This window comes from Musa acuminata, chromosome BXJ2-11 (genome assembly GCF_036884655.1).
Source record: "Musa acuminata AAA Group cultivar baxijiao chromosome BXJ2-11, Cavendish_Baxijiao_AAA, whole genome shotgun sequence".
NCBI classification, from domain to species: Eukaryota; Viridiplantae; Streptophyta; class Magnoliopsida; order Zingiberales; family Musaceae; genus Musa; species Musa acuminata.
Window position 1 is genome coordinate 25,352,653 of NC_088348.1, and position 20,172 is coordinate 25,372,824.

A 20,172-nucleotide genomic window follows, 5' to 3' on the forward strand; every position below is an offset into this window, starting at 1 on the left:
TTGCGGAAATCTACACCGTCCGTAGCTATCTACGTGCATGCGTGGCGCATCTATCATCCGTTGATTCATGGAAAGATGGTCTATCGGAGCGCTGCCACACGTGCATTGTCCGTGGCCTTGTGAACACTTGTTCTGCGACACGTAGTCTACACGATCTTTTGGATTTTACGGAATCCTCCACCGTCGATGGCTTTACGTGTGCACGCGTGGCACACTTAACATCCGTCGATTTATGCAAGGGAAATCGCGCTTCGGGAATCAACCGCACACGCAACGCAGGTCGCACGTGTGCGGTCCGTTACGTCACCTGTTATTTCAGCAGCGGTGTGGGTGGCGGAATACGAGCTATAAATTTGTCGGCGAACGAAATCGGGGAAAATTGTCGTTCTTTTTGGCCTCTCCGTCGTCGCGTTCGTCCCCCTCGCGCCCCTCTTCGATCCATCTCGATCGTCCACTAAAACCCTAGCCCCCTAAAGGCCGTATCCAGCAAAGATCGTCTCATTTTCCGTCGATTCGTACCCCCAATTTCGCTGGTTGGGGTGCGATTTCTTGCTCCTTATTCCTGAAAACTCTGCACTCGCTTCGAGGTTCTTTAGATACTTCCTGGATTTCTTCGCTCTTCGTTGGATTTCTACCATCCACATGTATGAGCTTTTGTGGACCACATATAATATGGGTCTTTTTTTCTTCTTTTTGTGATCTTGTTGTAGATTTGGTGGTAGTTTTTGTTAATCAATGTAGGAATACCTTTAAGAATTGGTTGGCGCAAAAACTTGTTATTGTTATTATTAATTTATTATTATTATTATTTTACGTTAGGTAATCAATCTCATGTTTTTGGTAAATCGTGATGGAATTTCTTCTTTAGTAAAAAAAAACTTGACCTTTTGGAATTTCTTGATCGATCATACAATCTTATTCTATTTTCTTTATACTTTCCCTTTATTTGATTGAAAGTCAAAAATAGGCCATAAGAGTTTCTGTTTCCGTTTTGTTTTGCACAGATCGTTTTCTTATAATGTATCGTTCTTGAAAATCTATGTTTTCCTTGTGTTGTAAAGCATACTGATGTCTAGCATGAACACGCTTAGACCATCAACGCGAGGTGCAACGATGTCCCTGCGGGATGATATAAGTGGGAAGATGGTTCTGAACTTGGACCTCAACTTTCCGCCGCTAGAGTGCTGGCTGGCTGAGGGGACTTCTGGTTCTAGGCATCCATGGATTTCCATTACCCAGATTGGTGATGCTATTGAATCGCAGCAAGGGTCTACCGCACCACCAAGTGATCGTCTAAATAACTCGATCATTGATCTAGAATCGATAGAGGATGAGGTTGTGACCCTCGCATCCTCAAGAGGGTTTCCTCAGGTACTTCGACTTGTAACCTATGTGGAGGAGACTTATTTCGTGTATAAGTGCATTAGCTTTATCTCTAGTTTTTGGAATAATTTTCTCTATTTTATTAGAGTTACTAGATAGGATGAAACACTTGCTTTCATTTAGTAGAGTTGAAGATCAATCTTATCTTTGGAGTCACGCACTATATATTGTCTTGTAATGAACCATTCATATATGTGAACTTGATCATTGCTAGGATGCCTCAGACTGTATTTGTTTGATGATCTGAGTTATATTTCTTATTATTATTATGTTGTAAACCAATGTATCTATGTGGTTGATTGTTTTTCAAGCATTTTGTTGTGCTTCATTTGGTAATGAGTTCTGTTTTTATTGGTTTAGGGGAGGGACTCCTTTAGAAGGAGCCAGCCTGTGATTGTCGTCCCGGATGAAGACCTGGGGATAAATTATAGAAGAGCAGGTCTGTTTATGCTGTTGTTGCTATTTGATGAACTATATGAATGTAAAGTATGAGATCCCAAGTGCTAGTGCAAATATAAATTGCCCTTGCTATGAGAATGTTGCAATTGATCATTTTGGTACTCTGTTTATTTTCCCATAGTTCATATGTCACCACAAATTTCGAAGAAGATTATTTAAATTGCTTAATGTTGTGAAGTCAATTATACATTTGTGTTATCTTTGTTTTTTTTTTTTCAGAATTAAGCATCAACTTTGGATGCAAAAATGGTTTTTGTTGATGTTGTAGTAGGCTCTGGAGAAGTTGATTGAGTTGAAAGTTAAAAAGAAAATAGAGATTGGGCTCAAGGATAGATATAGTTTTTATTAATATTGTATGGTGCTGGACTACACCTTTTTAAGCTCTAAGTCTTTTCTATCCACTAGGTTGGCATAACTATTCTGCGGTTTTGTCTTTTGTTTCTTATCATCTCTTTATTACAAAGTCATATTGTTAGTTAACAATAGCCCAACAGTCTTAACTGTTCTGACTGCAAAAGTGCACAAACACCTTGTACATTTTTTAGGTTTATGCAGCTAAGAAATTCATGGGTGATTTAACACTAATCCTTGTGATGATGTCCTTGGTTGTGTGTATAAAATTTTAAAATTAATGTCTTTGAGAACAAACTTAATCCATGGTAGTCTAATTTGGTTTCAGCCAGATTTCAGTTGAGGTCTTGGATAGCCTAATCCAACCTGACATGGTTCAATACATGTATAAGTTTCTGGACGGTCCAGTTTGGTCTTATTTCTAGGGAACTGCAGACCGAACCTGTAAATTGTGGCTTGAAAAATTTTCAAATGTAAGCAAACTGTTTCTTTCTGGAATCCATCCTAAACCAAAATATTATGCGCTGGTTTGGTGTGAAGTATGGTTTATATACATAATTCATATGGTTGAAGTTCAATGATTACAGAGAAATGCAATAATATAGGTGGCAAAGCAAATATTCAATTTATGTTGATAGGATATTTGATAGAAACTAAGGAGCACAATCTGTACCGGATTCGGTATGTATTGTTGGTACCAGTGTCCTGACAATTGGTACACCGCTATGTATTAATGAAGGAGGTGGTGGAGATAGAGGAGGAAGAGGAAGGTAGAAGAGGAGCGCTGGTGGAAAAGGAGGAAGAGGAAGGATGAGGAGATGGTGGCAGAAGAGGAAGGAGGGAGGAAGAGAGAGGAAAAGGAGGAAGAAGGAGGAGGTTACCTGAAAAGAGACAAGTAGCGGATGGAAAGGCTGTCGATGGAGGTCGAGCGAAGCCAGGGAGTAGGAAGAGAAGGAGAAGGCGAGTTTCGTGCCCGTAATGGTTATGTATTGGTTTGGGTGATAAGGAGTTCTTGATAGAAACATAATATGAATTAAAAAAATTTAAGTTGCTACATGAGTGTTTTTTAAGGGTTTGGTTTTGATTTTGGAAAGTAAATGAACTTTTTGTTCATGAATTAAACTACTGTTCATGTTTACTTTTTGTTATATTCTCTCCCCTCCATTCTCTCTCCTCCTAGATTCAGTTCCTTGATAGGAATCATGATCTCCTGCTTGGATAGGATGAATTTTTGTAAGGGTGTTAATGATGGACAACAATGTTTTTGTGCACTGGCAAACAGAGTTGAGTGACATTCACCCACTTCTTATCCATTTATGACAACAAGCTTTGTCAAAAAGCAGATAGCCTTTAGATCCTTTCTTTTTTTAAGATTCATAAAGTTGAGAATAGTTCTGCTATTGCTTGTAGGACATGTTCCTGGTATTGGTCCAAATTGGTTGAATCAATGTGGCATCTCAATTGGAAAGTAATGACAGTGAAAAAAGTGGAGATTCGATACTTAGAAATCCCAAAAAAAAAGTGAAAGAGAAGTAAGAAAGATTAAGAAATAAAACATTAAAATGTTTGTGGAGTTAATTTCAAACCATAAGTATAGATGAGCTGATACATTACCAATAGGAAGGCATAACTCTATCACCCAACTTAGTTTATAATAGCTACAGCCCATCAGTATTGCTTGATTATGTTTGGATTGTCTGATCATCTGACCAACTTTGGTGGCCAAAGTTCTTGTCCAATCTTGATTGTGTGTTTCCAAAAACCATGTGTTATATGAATATTACATTAATCTTGAGAAATTTAATTGATTTGCTTTTACTTTTACTATTATAACTGCCATATGGCTATTTTTTTATTTTCTTTCTGTTTTGTCTGGTATTCACTCATCCTTTTGTCATTGTTGTAGAACAACGAGTGGCTAGATCATCTTCAAACACTCGCAACAAGCGTCCAAGAAGTTCAACGAGCAGGACAATTATTAATTGTGACCTTTATCCCGATTTAGAACAGGATCTTATTGCAAAGGTAAAAATGGTTTTTCCTTTTTTTTGTAATATTAATACATTCTGTTGCTTAATCTTCCATTTAGCTATAAACAGTTTCTCTTATTTTAAAGGTAATTAATTCAATCATTTTGCAATTATCTAAATGATGTCTTGGTAGGCTTTTCCTGTATTTTCAGCTTTATTATATCAGGAATCAAACAATATCTAAATAATAGCCTTGTGAGCTTTCCTTATTTGAAGTTTCAGTTATAGAAGGAAATTAAACAGACATAATTTCTGAATAATATCGTATTATCTGAAACTTTGCTCTGGTTTACAGCATCGATCAGCATCAGGACAGCAGAATAGATGCTACTATATGATATGCTCTGTGGTACTAGTAAGGGAATATGTTTGCAAATGGATTGAAGTAAAATATTAAGTAATGCTCTCAATTGCAGGAATAGTTGTGTAAAGAAAAAGAGATCAGAGAGAGAGTAACCAAGGGATAAGTAAATTGGAATAAGATGGAAAGAGAAGTAATGAGACAAGAGACCGTGCTCTTTGTTACTTTTATGGGATCATGTATGAACCTGCCCCTGGTTGCAAATCCCTCTTCAAATAAGAACATAACTGAATATTGGTTTCCTCTATCATTTTCTTAGGACTAGCAAGCCCTTGGCCATCTGATGCTTTTCCAATCAGTTCACCTAAAGGACTTTTCAAAAGAAGCAAACTTGTTTACTGCAATTGGAGCTTAAAAAGGCAAAGCAGGATTTTAAAACATGCCAGATAGAAAAGCATGACAGGAGTCCAAATTGCATGAATAAATAATTGTGTCATGAGGATATGACATATGAAAATATTTTTGTTTATTTACTAGTGCTTGTTGTATCAAACCATTCAACAACAATTTCTCTTTTCCTCGTGAACTTACAATTGAACTGAAATCTTGGGATCGGGCAACTACAAGTTGGTGGTGAATCAATCCTCTTATGAATCTTCATGTGTACCTTCAGATGTCTGGACCATTTGGACCCTCCACTGCAGCACTGGACACTGTTGTTAAAGGCTTGTCATGGTGTGAGGCCCATCAAGGCACTTGTGCCTTGCCTAGATTGAGGTTATAAGTGGCATATCAAAAAGTAAGTCTCACAAAAAGGGTTTACACATGTAGTTGCAACTAGATTTCCTTTCTAGAGACACAATCATGAGATGGGAGTGCTTTGCTTTTTGTTATTATTAGACCTTTCCAATCATTGGGAATGAAGAAACTAATATAGTGATAATTTTCCTTCAACTTATATTCACATTGCTGCTCTCGCAACATGACATTGTTTTCATCCCAGATGTGAGGCTTATATTAATGTTCTCGTGTTTTGCAATGAACACTTTGCTTTCTGCCTTTTCCAAATGAGATAATAAAAATCCAAATTTCAGATATTTACATAATGAAACCATTGAGCAGTCCTAGTTTTCTTACCTTGTGGAAGTGACTGATTGGCATTTGGACGGTATCAGACTATGAACCATAGAAGATAATGCCCTTAAAAACTTTCATGTTGTACAGGGGCTATAATACTTGCCAGAATTTTCTCTTTTTTATCCCCTATTTCCTAACAGCCACACAAGCAATGCTGGAAGTGGCTCCTTTTACTTTGATAGGTGAAACAGATGCCCATTCTCCAACCAGGCTCTCCATCATATGGTACTATATATATGCATTGGATGATCTTAGGCTGCTATAATGTTTCATTAACTGGTATTTGCTATTAGGAGTGGGGGGGTTTTCCTTGGTTGTTATTGAAGTCTAAGTACATTGATGCCTTGGGGAAACTTATAAACTGGTTTCTTTTTAGTTAAACAGTGTCACGGGAACAAATTATTCCTGGCCTTTGGTGCAAGGGCAGAGTCCTCATTTGAATAGCTGAGCAAGAGTTTTAATCCTCTTTGCTCTTCATATACATAGCTGTTAAATCAATAGTTTTAAGTAATCCATGTGCATAACCATTGAAAATCTTAGTTATTACCTGTTTATGTTTCTCTTTTCGTCTGTTCGCTTTTATGATCTTTCTTGTTAATTATTCACACCGAACTTTGACTTGTAAACTGCAGAGGAAGAAATCCAAACCAGAGCCTGTGGTGTTAACTAGGAAGGAACCCACCTTCACCTGCCCTGTCTGCTTGCATGCTTTGGTTGATGCATCATCAACTATTTGTGGCCATATTTTTTGCCTGCAATGCATAAAGTCTTCCATTCAGGCACAGAAGAAATGCCCAACCTGTCGGAGGAAGCTTACGATGAGCAGTTTTCATCGCGTGTACCTTCCAGCAACCCATTAACGTGACCACCCCAAGCAGATCTTTTGTGCATTTCGACGGGGGCCTCCTATCGATTCCCATTGCCATGCTCTTGAATTCGTTCTCCATTCTGATACCAGTTTTTTAGTTTCTTTTCTACAGGTTTTGGAACATTCTCCAATTAAATTTTTAAGTCGATGTGTTTATATATGCATTCAAATTTCATTTGCTATACCCATCTGTAATCAAGCTAATAACTGTATTCAGCTCTATATATATTAACCAATATAGTTTGCGGCGTAAAACCATTTTTGTCAGTTTTGGGGCCTCAACCTGTATTCATGTAAACCTCCACTGATCTAAAAGTTACCTACGGAAATAGCAGATGGCAGTCCACAAATTCTGGTTCAGACATTATGGTTGGCGCCACCATTTTTTAGCTTTTCTGCACTCGAAATTTAATGTAGTGGAAGATGTTGAGACACTTTTATTGAAACTGGATCTGAAATTTCAAGAAAATTTGTGATGCCAAATGTTGGGTCTAAATCTTTTGCATGTGTGCTTGGTGTCTTCTGGCTTACATCCTCTGAACTACGGATACTTCAAGTTTATTATTCAAGCCAACATGGTTGTCTTGTATCTTACAAAAAGAATTTTCTATGATTCCAGTTTCCTCGCCTTCATATCTCTCTCTCTCTCTCTCTCTCTCTCTCTCTATATATATATATATATATATATAAAGAAAAGGAACTCAAAAAAATTATAAATATAATATATATATATATATAAAGAATAAATAACAAAGATTAAATATTAACATTTATTATTTGAAAAAAAATCTTTAGTTTTGCAATTTGCCTCCTTTTTCAGTTTTACTCAATTAGGACGTTTTTTGTGCGTAAAACGAAAATGTCCATAAAAAGTTTGGTACTGTAGAAACCAAAATTAGAGGAAAAAACAAAGAGGGATGGATCATTACCAACACTGAAAAAGACTTTACTGGTACTGCAGAAACCAAAATTACATCGAAAAATTGTTGTTTCTTTTTCAACAATCCAACTAAATACTCAGATTCACATCAAAGGCATACCCAATGGACTCTTATTTTCCTTTTTCAACTGATTATGATTGATCCATCATATCTGAAATAGAAGCATAACTGGAGAGGTCAAAGTTTCTCAGCTGCTCTGTTGAGCATCTCGTACACTCTTCCTTAGAATAGATATGACATTTGCTGGCTCTTTTGCTCCGAATACTGAACTCCCTGCTACGATGCAGTTTGCTCCTGCCGAAGCCGCCATATCAATGGTTGAAGGACCCAAGCCACCATCCACCTTTGGTACAAACAAAATATATATAACTAGGCTGTAAGGATTAAGACTGAGACATACTGAAATACCACGAAGGTGACTAATGACAAATTACAAGCTTCTCAAGCATGAAAATTGACAACAGAACGCGGCTCGATCCTGCTTACGGACAAGCTTAAGAAATAAACATCTTTCCTATCTTATAATGGAACCTCAAAACAGACTGCGAGTTGAACAAGTTTCTAGGAAATCCTCTCTTTTCCACCCCACCAATCGAACCTAGCAGGTAAAACATAATTTACTGAAACTAGACTCAGCTACAACTAGGGTTACTGGTTAAAATGATGAATATATTACCAACACAAGTTATTTCTAACTCCATGTAAATATTTTCTTATTTTAACTAAATCTATGACATGGACAATCATAAAATAAGATCGTGTTAAGGTCAATTGTGCTCAGGTTGTCTCGAAAGAAACATGTAGTATCCTTTCCTACATATATTAAACAGAACTAGTTGGAACTAACTGTACTTTTTCGGTTGATTATGTATGCTCATTCCTCATTCTGGCCATATTCCATCCACACATAATGTTAAAAATCATTCTTAAGTTGACACATGATTGCTTTGACCTCCGAAATATACTGGTTGAGGCATGAAGCATCATAAATCCATAATGGATGTTCCAAGATGCAAGTTTAGTAATGCTGATGATAAATACATCTTACTCCAAGATACAATTATTCAGAACCAATAAGGCACCAGAAACTACTAAGAGATAAAAAGTAAATTATCAAGCATGGTTGATAAAGATCATGATGCACTTACTAAAATATGTTGACGACTGTCTTACCTCTATGTCGAGGGAAGGGTATTTCTTTCTCAATGCACGCACCTGATTAATCAAGAAGATCAACCAGGATGCAACGAAATCAATAACTAATAACAGTATGAAAGAAAGAAAGTAAATAGACCTTATCCATCGTTTCAGGCATGAATTTCTGACCACCAAAGCCAGGTTCCACTGTCATGACAAGGACCATCTCCACAGGATTTTCTCCTTCCACCTACAAAACACATACAAAGAACTATGGCTATCGTTACTTTCATTATAACCAATCAATACATGGAAACATGTACAGTAGACCATAGTTTCAGATGGTCATCTTCATGATTCACGTAGTGGGATAACGACATCATTCGGAAAAAGTGAGACTTGTGGGTTCTATCATAATATTAATCCTAAGCCATCAAATACAAATTAATGTGGTTGATATCTATCTGACTCCTAGGACATCCCGGTATATAAGATCTTGAAATTCTTTCTTTTGCCATACATTTTAACATAACTACACTAATTATTCATCATACTAAGGTGCTTATATATACTAACACAGCAGTATAATGTATCAATAGACTTTATTATATATTAAGGTGTGTAATATATACTAAAACATGCATGTATCAATTGACTTTGTAAGCTACAACCAACCACAGAGGTAGCAAATATAACTATCGACAACTGTGGAAAAACAGATTTATGAGATTAAGAAACCCTGGTTACGAGAACTTGCCAATGGATAAACTTCTTCGACAGGAGTTCCTGGCTTCAAAGCTACACCGGGCCGCATGCCCTTCACCTTTATTTGGTGGACGAGATCTTGCCAATAGTCTACAGAATTATTGTGTAAGAAATTGAACCCAGATAAAAACTGATTTGCAGCTAAAAGAAATGAATTTTCATATCACCTTTAGCCACTTCAACATGAAATGTAAAGCCTGAAGCGCCAGCTTTTGCTAATGGCTCTACATAATCCAATGGATTTGTAACCATAAGATGACAGTCTAAGTATGCCCTGGGAATTGATGAAAGCCATTACATCAGCAAATATTTCTAACAATAATAATAAAACTGAAGCATACAAGAAGCTTGAAAGTAAAAAAAGTAAGCATACTTGGTGTGTTTTCGTAAACTCTCGATGACTGGAGCTCCTATTGTCAGGTTGGGGACAAAGTGCCTGTGAAGGTGAGCAATAAAGATAGTATGAAAGAATAAGCTTTTCGCCTGGTGTAACAAAATCTGATGCATACTAATGCATGTCTCAAATATCAAATAAGCTGGTCGAGGAAATATATACCTGCCTTATCATCTCATGCTGTGCCTCAAGATACTTGAACAAAACAAGTGTGAGAGAGTCCTTCCACTTAATTTCTGTGCAACTAATCCTAAGCTATGTTATGCGCATAGCCATCCTGGTTCCAATATGTGGAACACATGGCCTGGCAATTTTTAATAATAGAATACCTAATTTTAATGTGTATTATGATTGTTAAATTGTGATTGGCAACCTTTTCTCATAATTGGAAAACCTAATCTTATTGCTGCTCAGTTTATGAAGAAACTTCACCTAAGTCACAGTGTTGGACAATTAGTACACATGCCTAAATATCAACATTGGGACTCAACTCTCATGCACAAGACCCATGAAATTTAGCTTGTCAAACACCAATAACTATTAGAAATTTGTATCTTTCAAAGTGTCTTGATAATAAATGATGATAAGGAATGTCAAAAACGATGAATGAAGGATGGCACTTCAAGTAAACGTTCAGAAAGTTAGTGTCACGACTTGAGGCTGATGGGCTAATTGGTTTATCAACTTCGTTTGGCCTAAATCACTAATCAAAATACTTAAGCTAAAGTTGATAGTAGTATACTCATCAAACTCTTATAAGCCACTCTTATTCTTACTCATTTTTTATGTGGGACTAATCAGGATGTTATAATTTTTCTCATTCAAGGGCTTGACGTCCTTGTCAAGACCCAACATAACCCAGATCAAACCCTAGCATAGTGCATGTGAGACGTAGCCCAGTAGTGGCTCCACGCCGTGATGAGCCTTCTAACTCCATTCACGAGTAGTCATTTCCTACTCGAGCCCCCTCACCATATCCAAATACTAAATCGGCTCTAACACCAAATGTCACGACCCAGGCCTACTAGGCTAACTGGCCTACAAACTTCGTTTAGCCTAAACCACTGAGCAAAATACTTAAAGCTGAAGTTGATAGTAGTATATTCATCCGACCCTTATAAGTCAATCTTAGTCTTGCCCATTTTCATTGTGGAACTAATGAGCGTGTTATATCACAATAGTTGCGTGGGAGAGATTGTAACACCCCGATTAGTCCCACATTGGAAGTCGGCAAGATTAAGATTGACTTATAAGGGTTTGATGAGTGTACTATTATCAACTTCATCTTAAGCATTTTGATTAGTAGTTTGGGCTAAACGAAATTGATAGGCCAATTAGCCCATCAGACCCAGGTCGTGACATTTGGTATCAAAGCTGACCTAATATTTGGGTATGTTAAGGGAGCTCCAGTAGGAAAGGACTACATGTGGATGGACTAACCATGCTAGAGTTTGATCTGAGCTAATAGACGAGAACATCAAGCTCTTGAGCGAGGGAAATTGTAACACCTCGATTAGTCCCACATCAGAAGTGGGACTTATTAACTTACATTGCATTCTCTCAAATTCATCGTATTCATGTCATGATAAATTATCATGAATTATGCTATCAGACATATCTAACCAAAACATAGAAAAAGAAAACAATTGCAATATTTTATACCCTAACATACTTTTAAAAATCACGCCTCATGCGGTAACAATTGTTCTCTACAAGTGAATCAAATCAACATAATGTTAATATAAACTATTAATGTGTAGATTAAGCATCATAATAGATTGTCCATTAATGTTATAGTCTACTAGATGAGGTTGGTCAACTAATAGGTTTGGTCAGCTAAGGTGACTACATATGCAGCACTGGCAGTCACATTATATAGAAATGTACTGTACATCATGTATCGGTATCAAATATGGGTAATGCAATCAGGTCTATGGACAACAATCACTAATGCAGGAGTTCAAGTGGGTTCGTGAATCACTTTTTAAGAAAACCCTAGTTTCAGAAAAGAAGGTATTAAGTAAGCATATTTGGATATGTTATGGATGGGAAGTTGAATTATATAGGACTGAAAAGTCACAACCACAGAGGCAGTTAATATCTTAGTTTGCAAACAAAGTGTCAACACCTTAAGTTGGATTACCTTATTAAAAGTGAAAAAGGAGATGGTCTTTGTGAGTTTTCGCTTCAAAAGGAAGAATGATGACTAGTTGCTGAAGAGGAACTATCAATCTAACAAAAGAAGATGAATTGTTGGAAGATGCAATAGAAAATATGCGTACAGAATTTATGATGGAATGAACAGCATAATATGATGGTGTCCAATTATAGAAAACTTGTTCTTTCTTTAGGGCAATGTGTCTCTACCCAATGGTTGTATCTGATTGTATATCTGTCATGGTATATCTCATTTTGTGTATTCATCAGTGCAACAGAAAATTGATAATAAAATAATGCAAAACAGTCAAAGATCAAAAAGTAATAAGAATCCAAAGAATTAATGTCATGAAATAATTGGGGCTCATTATCAGTTTAGCAGAAGAATCCAAGACTAGAATCCATTTAGCAGAAGAATTGGGCTGGACTTGAGGCAAAAAAGCCAACAACTATTTATTCAGCAACTTTTTTAATGGTCAGTTAAATCAAATTCCTACATGTTCTAGTATTGTGTGTATCAGATAAAAGAACAAATTATAAACTTATGAAGAACCACAGACAATATACAAAAGTATGTTGAACTATTTCCTGTGCATCGGTCATGTTTCTTAAATAGTCAAAAGTTTTGTTTTCCACCAATATATTAAATCTGGTAGACTCCTCCACTTTACATGCCTTTGGGCATAAAATTACTCTTTATGCATGGAACTCCCACAGATGAGGTATGTTCTCAATTTTAAAGGAAGTCATCTTGAAAAATGAAGAGGAAACAAATGTAGGAGACTATTAAGGTTCTATCTCACGAGAGATTTCTATAATAACTAAGAACTAATTAAAGCATCAGATAGCAATGTTTGATGAGCAAAAACCTAATGCAGAAGGCTCCTATATCATTTTGGGTGCCAAAATTCACAATGCTACTTTTACCATTGAGAAAAAGATCACTCACCCATCCTGCAAAAAGCATAAAAGTCTATATCAGTTTATCAAGCATACCACAAGGCACAAAATGTTCAAGCTGCTGAATTAGAACATATCTAGAATGTGATGGACAGAGTTTGAAATCTAAAAACCAATTAACAAAATAGAGTAGAAAGATTATTAGAAGATAATTGAAAGAAAAATCAAGAGTCATAATAATATAAATTAAAAATTAAGTGCATCAAAATCTAAGCCTTTACTCCACGTGCCAACAAGACATCTCATGTTGGTTACTAGCAACTAGATGGCAGACGTAAAAAACCAGTCTATAACACTAATAATGACATGGAAATTATTGATAAATGTAGGTGGAGTAGATCTAACACTCAAGTCTTGACATACACCCTAAAGAACCACTAAAGATATCGTGTTGTAGTTGCGCCTTTTTGGCAGTAAACTAAGATAACCACAATGGGATAAGGATACTAAGGTTCGTTCAAGTATCCGGTGGTAGAACCTAGACCCAATGTTTGCCCTACCAAGTCAACCAAAAGATGAACTTTCACAACCTGATCTCCAAAATCAACTCCTTAGAGACAATCGCCAGCCGAATCCGATGCGTTGGCCCAAACTAGCCCAAATCAAGGGATCAATTTGAATCCCAGATTCTCAAGAAGCGAAGGCAAACCAATATGCACCAAAGATGATGAGAAGCGAGACCGGGGAACCCCGTACCATGATGTCCATGTGAAGCCAATCGGCTCCGAAACGCAGCATCCGCTCGGCCTCCGACGCCAAATTCGCGAAGTCCGACGACAGCATCGACGGCGCAATCTTCGCCACCACCGCCATCGGTACTTTCTTTCCTCTGGTCTGTCTGCCTCTTCTCTCTCTCTCTCTCTCTCTTCTCTCTCTCTCTCTCTTTGCCGCAAAAGAGATCCGCGGTTGGTGTTTCAACTGCGTGCAATCAATCGTGTTAGGTGACGAGAATGCAAGAGAGAGAGAGAGACCCGGAGAAAAAGATATGCACGACACGGCGCTACGACCGCGTTTCGATCGACCGAGTTGGGTCCGACGGCGGCTTTGCCCTCCAAAATCCTCTGACCCAAATCTGGCACATTGACCGGGTTCAAGGAAAAGTTAGTTTGTCAGAAAGACACATTAAATTACCCAACAATCTTACCGAACCCATTTCCGAATCCAATCAACTCCTCGAATGAACGAACATATATATATATATATATATATATATATATATATATATATATATATATATATATATATATTTCAAACAAGCGAGAGAGAGCAAAATAATATATAAAAATAACTCAATTTGTTGCCATCCCTACGGTGATTAACATGTGACCCATGGGATTGATCTAAGATCAGAGCAACAAAAAAAGAGACAAGAATATTAAAAAGAATATTTACCTACATCCAATTCGGATATTTATTTTTTATTATTACTTGATGTGCGGAGATACTTCACGATAGTAAGATACTTACGATACGATTTTTTTGTTATTTTATTATTACTTGATGTGCGAAGAAAGGAGGATTAGGTCCTAACTGCTGAAGTGCTATTTCACTCTTGAACTTGGAATAATTATCATGAAGATGAAAATTTTAATTAAAATACAAACTGATCCTGATCACAACTGGTGGTGGGAAGAAAACTAATTTATGGGATGATATGTGGATACTCCTATAAACAAAAGCACATGGACTCGTTCTTTTGATGACTAGATGAAACTAAACCGCCATGGTTATAGCAAAATGAAGAAAAAAAGAAACAAAGAAATTGGCTATATATGTTAAGCAATAGTTTTGTGATGGTTGCAAGAAACTCTGGTTGGTCTAAACTAACTCACTGGTCTCGATAATATGCCTGACAATACTGAACAATTTCTTCAGAATTTAACTTGTGCAAACCAATATCAATAAACCAGAGGAATGGAAAATGCATTTTAGCACCACTTAGGGAGAACAGACCAACAGATGGCCGGCGAATAACCACAAAAAAGGAATCTATAACTGATGTAACGTAATAAACTCAGTTGCCCATAAACAAGAAAACCAGTGATTCACGAGAACAGCAAAATAACTAAGGATAGTGGGTTGAACAAATGAACTCAGCGAGTTTTAGCATGTACACGATTTCAAGACAAATTATGGACATGTCAAAGAATCACCCTGTGACATTGGACCAATGAAAAATACTATAAACAACAAACGTACGATCATTTCATATATGAATATAACCACCTGACGTACCATCACCATAAAGATGGCACCAGGTTGTACCAGGCCACATTTCCGCAAGCCCACCATCTAGTGCACCAAAAAACTGGAAGTGTAGCTCTCTGTTGTCGTTTACATTGGTCTATATAACCTGTACTAGTGTGACACCGTCAGCTAAAGCATTTCAAGGGATCCACTTTTTAGCCTTTCCATTCGTGCTTGCAATCCGGATAATGCCTTCTCATCCATTGGAAGAACATTGATCTGGGCCAGGGTTTCCCCATCAATATGATCAACTCCATGAAGCACATTACTATTGATATGTGCTAATGGTCGGGCTGAACCATCCAAGCTGCCAGCAGCGGCTGCAGCTTGAATGCTTTTCATCCGCTCTCTGATGGCATCCAGAGTCCCCATTGTTACTGCAGGAGCTGGCAAGATTTCATAACCAGACAACAATAGTTACTAGTCATTTCACCAACTTAATACATAGCCACATGCTCATGCATGCACCAAGTCACCCACACATGCATGCACACATACATATACACACAGGAGAGAGAGAGAGAGAGAGAGAGAGAGAGAACCAGCTGGATATCGGTCCATGCGATCATCTCCTAAGTGAGACCTAAACTCTGATGGATCAGTTTGACCCCTCAAAGCTGCTGTTGTCCCACCAGCATCATCTTCCGCATATGGAACAGCAACATTAGAGTACATGCTTTCACTTTTTGCACTAATTGACTTTGTGCGTACAGGAGATAGGGCTCCAAACTTTGGAGATGGGAGAGTTGCTAAGGGAGGTGGAGTCGACATGGGAAGACTAGAAGGTGTCCTTCCAGCAGCTGCATTCTTCTCCATCTGGTGGAACGATAACAAAACAATAAAACACATTTCACAGTGCTAGGATGGAACTCTTCAGGAAAGAAAGAAAATACTCACCTGAGCCAATCCATCTCTAATATAGGTTCTAAAAGCCTCACTAGCATTTTGGAGCTGAGCAAATATATCTACCTATAAAATAACTAGAGAATTTCATCATATATAACACAAGAACAAGAGTTACAAAACTCCTGAACATATGAAAATCAGAATATTCTAACTAAAGTATTTACCTTGGGGTAGAGTTGAGTAATACGGTAGAGTTCATATAGTCCGATGGTACAAGTTTGCTTGTCACCAATTTTCTTAAATACTGCAGCAAGTTCTTGCTATTGCAATTTAAGAAACAAAAAGAAAATCAAAAGTCATTAAGTCACATAACAGACTACAGTCAATTAAGTTGTAGCTTGCAGAGTAAAAAAAATACAAAACAAAAAATTGAAGAATTGAAGTCATTAGCACCAAAGGTGAACACCTTCAGTTGAGCATCTGCTGAATGTGTTGCATGAGTTGGACTGTTTGAAGCAGTATCACCCCAATTTGTTGGGCCCATGGGACCAGATGGAGTCAGCATTCTAGCAGCTGCAAGCGTCTGAACATGTAACATGTCATATATCAGTCTAGCTCTAATCACATAAACATGATTCTGGTTCAAGCTTCTCGACTTTGTTAACTTTACCTGAAGATTTAGGTCAATATAAGCAAGAATGATAGGTTGAGGCTCTGTATCTATAGGTACCATAGAAAGGTGACCCTTTATAGCTGTACCACGGAGCTTCACAAGTTCATGCAGAACAGTTTTAACCATCCGAAGTGGTTTGTCATCAGCTCCAGCCCTGTGTAACATTAGATTGGATCAGTATATAATGATAGCAAAATAACTGATAAATTTCTTAATTCACAAGTAAACAATAAATATACCTCCTCCGTATCTCTTCCATTCCCAGTTCTTGCAAGTATACATGAATGCTTTGAAGAACACGATCAAGATCAACTTCGTAAATTGTGCTCTGTAAAACCTGTAATGGCTACCTTGGATGAAGCAAAAGACAAGAAAAACGAAAAAAAGAGCAGTGGACTATGTATGAGCTTCAAAGTATTGTTAAAATGCTACCTTGGTCAGCTTAATTAAACATTTAACAACTAGATCTGAGAACTTCTGATTCCTGGTAATGAGTGCTTCAGAAGATACAGGGGATGAGCACCTCGAGGAGTCCAAAGGTTTCAATAGATTAATTAGCACCACAAAAGATGATGTTCTTTCTGCATTATCCTGCTCAAATAAAGATACTCAATGATATAACGAGTGGAAAATAAAAGACAAAGTACAAGTATAATAGACACAATACCAACCAGAATTTTGAGCATCAAAACATTAAGTGCTTTCAATAATTGGCTACCATCATCCATCAGAGGCACTCTTTCATCCAAAAGCCAAAGAAGAAGTTCAGTGATCAGGTTGTCTAGTGTATTCTCTTTCACAGCATGTGCAAGTTTTTTGATCTGGAAGGCCTGCAGAAAACTAGCTCTCGTAAATTCTGTTCAAGACTGAAAAGCAAAATAAAAATTTTCACTGAAAAATAAACACCTGCATAAGTGTATTAAGCACATATTTACAAGATCTTGAAGAAGCTCCAGAGAGGCTGAAGTTAAAGGTATTAGGAACCTGCATAAGTTGACCTTGGAGATATGAGCAGAAAAACAGTAACATCTGTAGCTGAGGATAACAAATAACAGGTTCAAATACCATTGTCGCCAAGCAGGAGACCAATCTATCAGCATCTTTAGCGATATCTTCAATTGAACCGCTGTCAGGGTCACCTGTGACCTGTGTTAGCTCATGGCATATAACTTTCATACCTTCAACTGACTGCAACAAAGTAAAGAATATCTAAGAAAAAGCACCAAAATATAGTAGGTTCAGATAATATGACAACAACGAAATGCATCATTTGAAGTAGCATATGTTATTCTTAAGAACAGAACTGATCCAACCCATCTTGTGCATGCCCAATTTTAGTCAATCTGATAACTCTTTCCAGTGTTCAAGTAAAAGAATGTATCTTAAACCATAAAAGAACCAATAAACTATCAAGAAACTGAAAATATAATATAATAAACATATCTAAATAACCTTCCAAATGTAACGTAAACTGAACAGAAGTGAATTCAACAAGTACGTGGGGGAAATGCTTTCTCAAGATGCAACAAATGAGTTATGCTGAAATAGAAGTCCAATTGGCAGATACACCTTAGCATCATCCAAGACTAATCTAATTTTGGATGATTTATCAGCCTTTTGATCAAAAACTGATCAATATCAGCTATAATTAGTTATTCTCAATCAGAGTTGGTTGTTATTGACCAATTCTACAAATTTAGCAGTGTAACATCCTGATTAGTCCCATATCGAAAGTGAGCAAGATTAAAATTGACTTACAAGAGTCTGATGAGTGCTCTACTATTAACTTCAGCTTAAACATTTTGGCTAGTGATTGGGTCAAATGAAGTTAATAAACCAATTAACTCATCAGGCCCGAGTCATGACATTTGGTATCAGAGCCGACCTAATATTTGGGCATAGTGAGGAGGCTCAAGTAGGAAAGGACTACCCATGGATGAAGTCAGAGGACTCGTTACGTAGAGCCACCATTGGGCTACGACTCACATGCACCATGCTAGAGCTTGATCTGAGCTATGTTGAACCTTGACGAGAACGTCAAGCTCTTGAGTGGAAGAGATCGTAGCATCCCAATTAGTCCCATATCGAAAGTGAGCAAGATTAAGATTGACTTATAAGGGTCTAACGAGTATACTACTTTCAATTTTAGCTTAAGCATTTTGGCCAATGATTGAACCAAACTAAGTTGATAGGCTAGTTAGCCTATCAAGCCTGAGTCATGCAAAGCAACCTAAAAAAAAAAAAGAGGAGTCGATAAGTGAAATGAGTGCAAGGAAAACAAGAGGGAAGCATAGACGAAAGTATGATAAAAAGAAACTCACGCCTTTGTGAAACATAATAAGAGACACTAGTATTGCATTTGCTATTTGTTAAAACAATCATATTTGTTTTCTCATTAGTGTTGCAATGTTTGTTGTCCACAATCATGTATGTTGGATATGATATAGAGTGAAAAGAAAAGGAAAAAAAGTATAGGGATGATTGTAATAATAAGAGGGCTATCGTGGGATCCAAATTCTAGTCTCAAATTCATAGTATGGTCTCTTCACATAATCGTTTTCCTTATTTGTCTTTGTATTGCCTCATACATATATTATCATAGAATACATATGATAGTATATTTGTATGATATGTGTCGTATTTATTTTTTGATAATTACAGCATGACTAGTTCTTCATGCATTATTCATAGTTTTTAGATGTTTTTCTTTTATATTTTAATTTCATACTTTTTAAGTTAAACACCTTGTGAAATATCAAGATAAACGAATCATTTTCGCATATAATATCTTCATTTTTCTCATATTTTATGCTATTTTTCATAAAGTTTTATCATTATCACTGTATAGTTTTTTCATGTTCCTCTGGTTTGTTTTCAAATGACCCACCATCAAATCAGAGTTCTTTACACAGACAAAACTTTGGATCTAATTGTTAGGACCCTTTTTCTGAGCTTTTGAATAATGTTTATTGAGTCAGTTTAGTTCGGTTATTTATTGAGTCTGCTTAGTTCAATTAGAATCGGGTAGAAATTTATTTAATATTTAATTATTATTAAGAGTCCAAGTCCTGGTGGACTCTAAGTGGAACTCTATAAATAGTGATGTAACCCTTTCTTTAAATCAATCAATTAATGAAATATTATTCCAGTTTGTTATGACAAACCCAAGGAGGCCGATCCCCTCGAAGCGATCAAGGAGGCCGATCCCCTCAAAGTGATCATCCCATTTTCTTCCATTTCTCCCCTTTTTTCCACGATAAGACCTTAGGGTCTTATCATTTGGTATCAGAGCGATGATTCTTGGCGTTCTCGCTGTAGTGTTGTCTTAGCTATCAAAAAAAAAAAAAAAAGAGAGAAATTTGTGGGAGGAACGGTGAAGCCGACAACCATGAACGTCGATCCTTCTCAATCGAGAAGGAACCTCTGCATCCCGGCCAACGACCATCGTTGCCCCTTCTCCATCATCGTTGTTGTTGCCTAGCCAACAACCACCACCGCTGCCGCCGCTGGCCCCTCACTGCAG

The 20,172-nt window shown here is 37.1% G+C and overlaps 3 protein-coding genes across 9 annotated transcripts in view; 1 reads left to right on the plus strand and 2 right to left on the minus strand.

Moving 5' to 3' along the window:
• Positions 1–345: 345 nt before the first annotated feature.
• Positions 346–6,796, plus strand: LOC135626445 (uncharacterized). 7 transcript variants are annotated; one of them, XM_065131744.1, is made up of 6 exons: positions 346–644; positions 1,062–1,371; positions 1,744–1,822; positions 4,100–4,218; positions 5,198–5,323; positions 6,294–6,796. In XM_065131744.1, the coding sequence occupies exons 2-5, from the start codon at positions 1,069–1,071 to the stop codon at positions 5,306–5,308; spliced, it is 612 nt and encodes a 203-aa protein (XP_064987816.1). In that variant the 5' UTR covers positions 346–644; positions 1,062–1,068; the 3' UTR covers positions 5,309–5,323; positions 6,294–6,796. The 7 variants fall into 7 exon arrangements, with proteins under 7 accessions (XP_064987816.1, XP_064987810.1, XP_064987813.1 ...); XM_065131738.1 differs by lacking the exon at positions 5,198–5,323 and having other exon boundaries at positions 352–644; XM_065131741.1 differs by lacking the exon at positions 5,198–5,323 and having other exon boundaries at positions 352–644; positions 1,092–1,371.
• Positions 6,797–7,447: 651 nt separating this feature from the next.
• LOC103971533 (ribulose-phosphate 3-epimerase, cytoplasmic isoform) lies at positions 7,448–13,882 on the minus strand. The gene is made up of 8 exons (XM_009385569.3): positions 13,580–13,882; positions 12,873–12,877; positions 9,746–9,808; positions 9,540–9,646; positions 9,365–9,462; positions 8,765–8,857; positions 8,644–8,685; positions 7,448–7,813 (listed from the first exon to the last, which is right to left on the minus strand). Exons 1-8 carry the CDS (start codon positions 13,694–13,696, stop codon positions 7,658–7,660), a joined length of 681 nt encoding a protein of 226 aa, XP_009383844.1. The 5' UTR covers positions 13,697–13,882; the 3' UTR covers positions 7,448–7,657.
• Positions 13,883–14,927: 1,045 nt separating this feature from the next.
• The window catches only part of LOC103971536 (protein MOR1), a 35,123-nt gene continuing 29,878 nt past the window's right edge, over positions 14,928–20,172 (minus strand). The window contains exons 44-54 of the mRNA XM_018820783.2: positions 17,715–17,837; positions 17,556–17,633; positions 17,321–17,479; positions 17,082–17,240; positions 16,889–16,986; positions 16,647–16,803; positions 16,443–16,559; positions 16,201–16,296; positions 16,028–16,099; positions 15,673–15,946; positions 14,928–15,516 (exon numbers count right to left, since the gene is read on the minus strand). Of these exons, the coding sequence (XP_018676328.2) occupies positions 15,260–15,516; positions 15,673–15,946; positions 16,028–16,099; positions 16,201–16,296; positions 16,443–16,559; positions 16,647–16,803; positions 16,889–16,986; positions 17,082–17,240; positions 17,321–17,479; positions 17,556–17,633; positions 17,715–17,837 (1,590 nt within the window). The 3' untranslated portion in view covers positions 14,928–15,259. The remainder of the gene's footprint in view (positions 15,517–15,672; positions 15,947–16,027; positions 16,100–16,200; positions 16,297–16,442; positions 16,560–16,646; positions 16,804–16,888; positions 16,987–17,081; positions 17,241–17,320; positions 17,480–17,555; positions 17,634–17,714; positions 17,838–20,172) is intronic.

Coding starts and splice junctions, on each gene's coding strand:
- LOC103971533 (XM_009385569.3), bottom strand. CDS start 13,696: ATGGCGGTGGTGGCGAAGATTGCGCCGTCGATGCTGTCGTCGGACTTC. Junction 9,463..9,539: donor TCATGTTGAAGTGGCTAAAG/GTGATATGAAAA, acceptor ATAATTCTGTAG/ACTATTGGCAAGATCTCGTC. Junction 8,858..9,364: donor TCGAAGAAGTTTATCCATTG/GCAAGTTCTCGT, acceptor TGTGTTTTGTAG/GTGGAAGGAGAAAATCCTGT.
- LOC135626445 (XM_065131738.1), top strand. CDS start 1,069: ATGTCTAGCATGAACACGCTTAGACCATCAACGCGAGGTGCAACGATG. Junction 1,823..4,099: donor GATAAATTATAGAAGAGCAG/GTCTGTTTATGC, acceptor TCATTGTTGTAG/AACAACGAGTGGCTAGATCA. Junction 4,219..6,293: donor AACAGGATCTTATTGCAAAG/GTAAAAATGGTT, acceptor TGTAAACTGCAG/AGGAAGAAATCCAAACCAGA.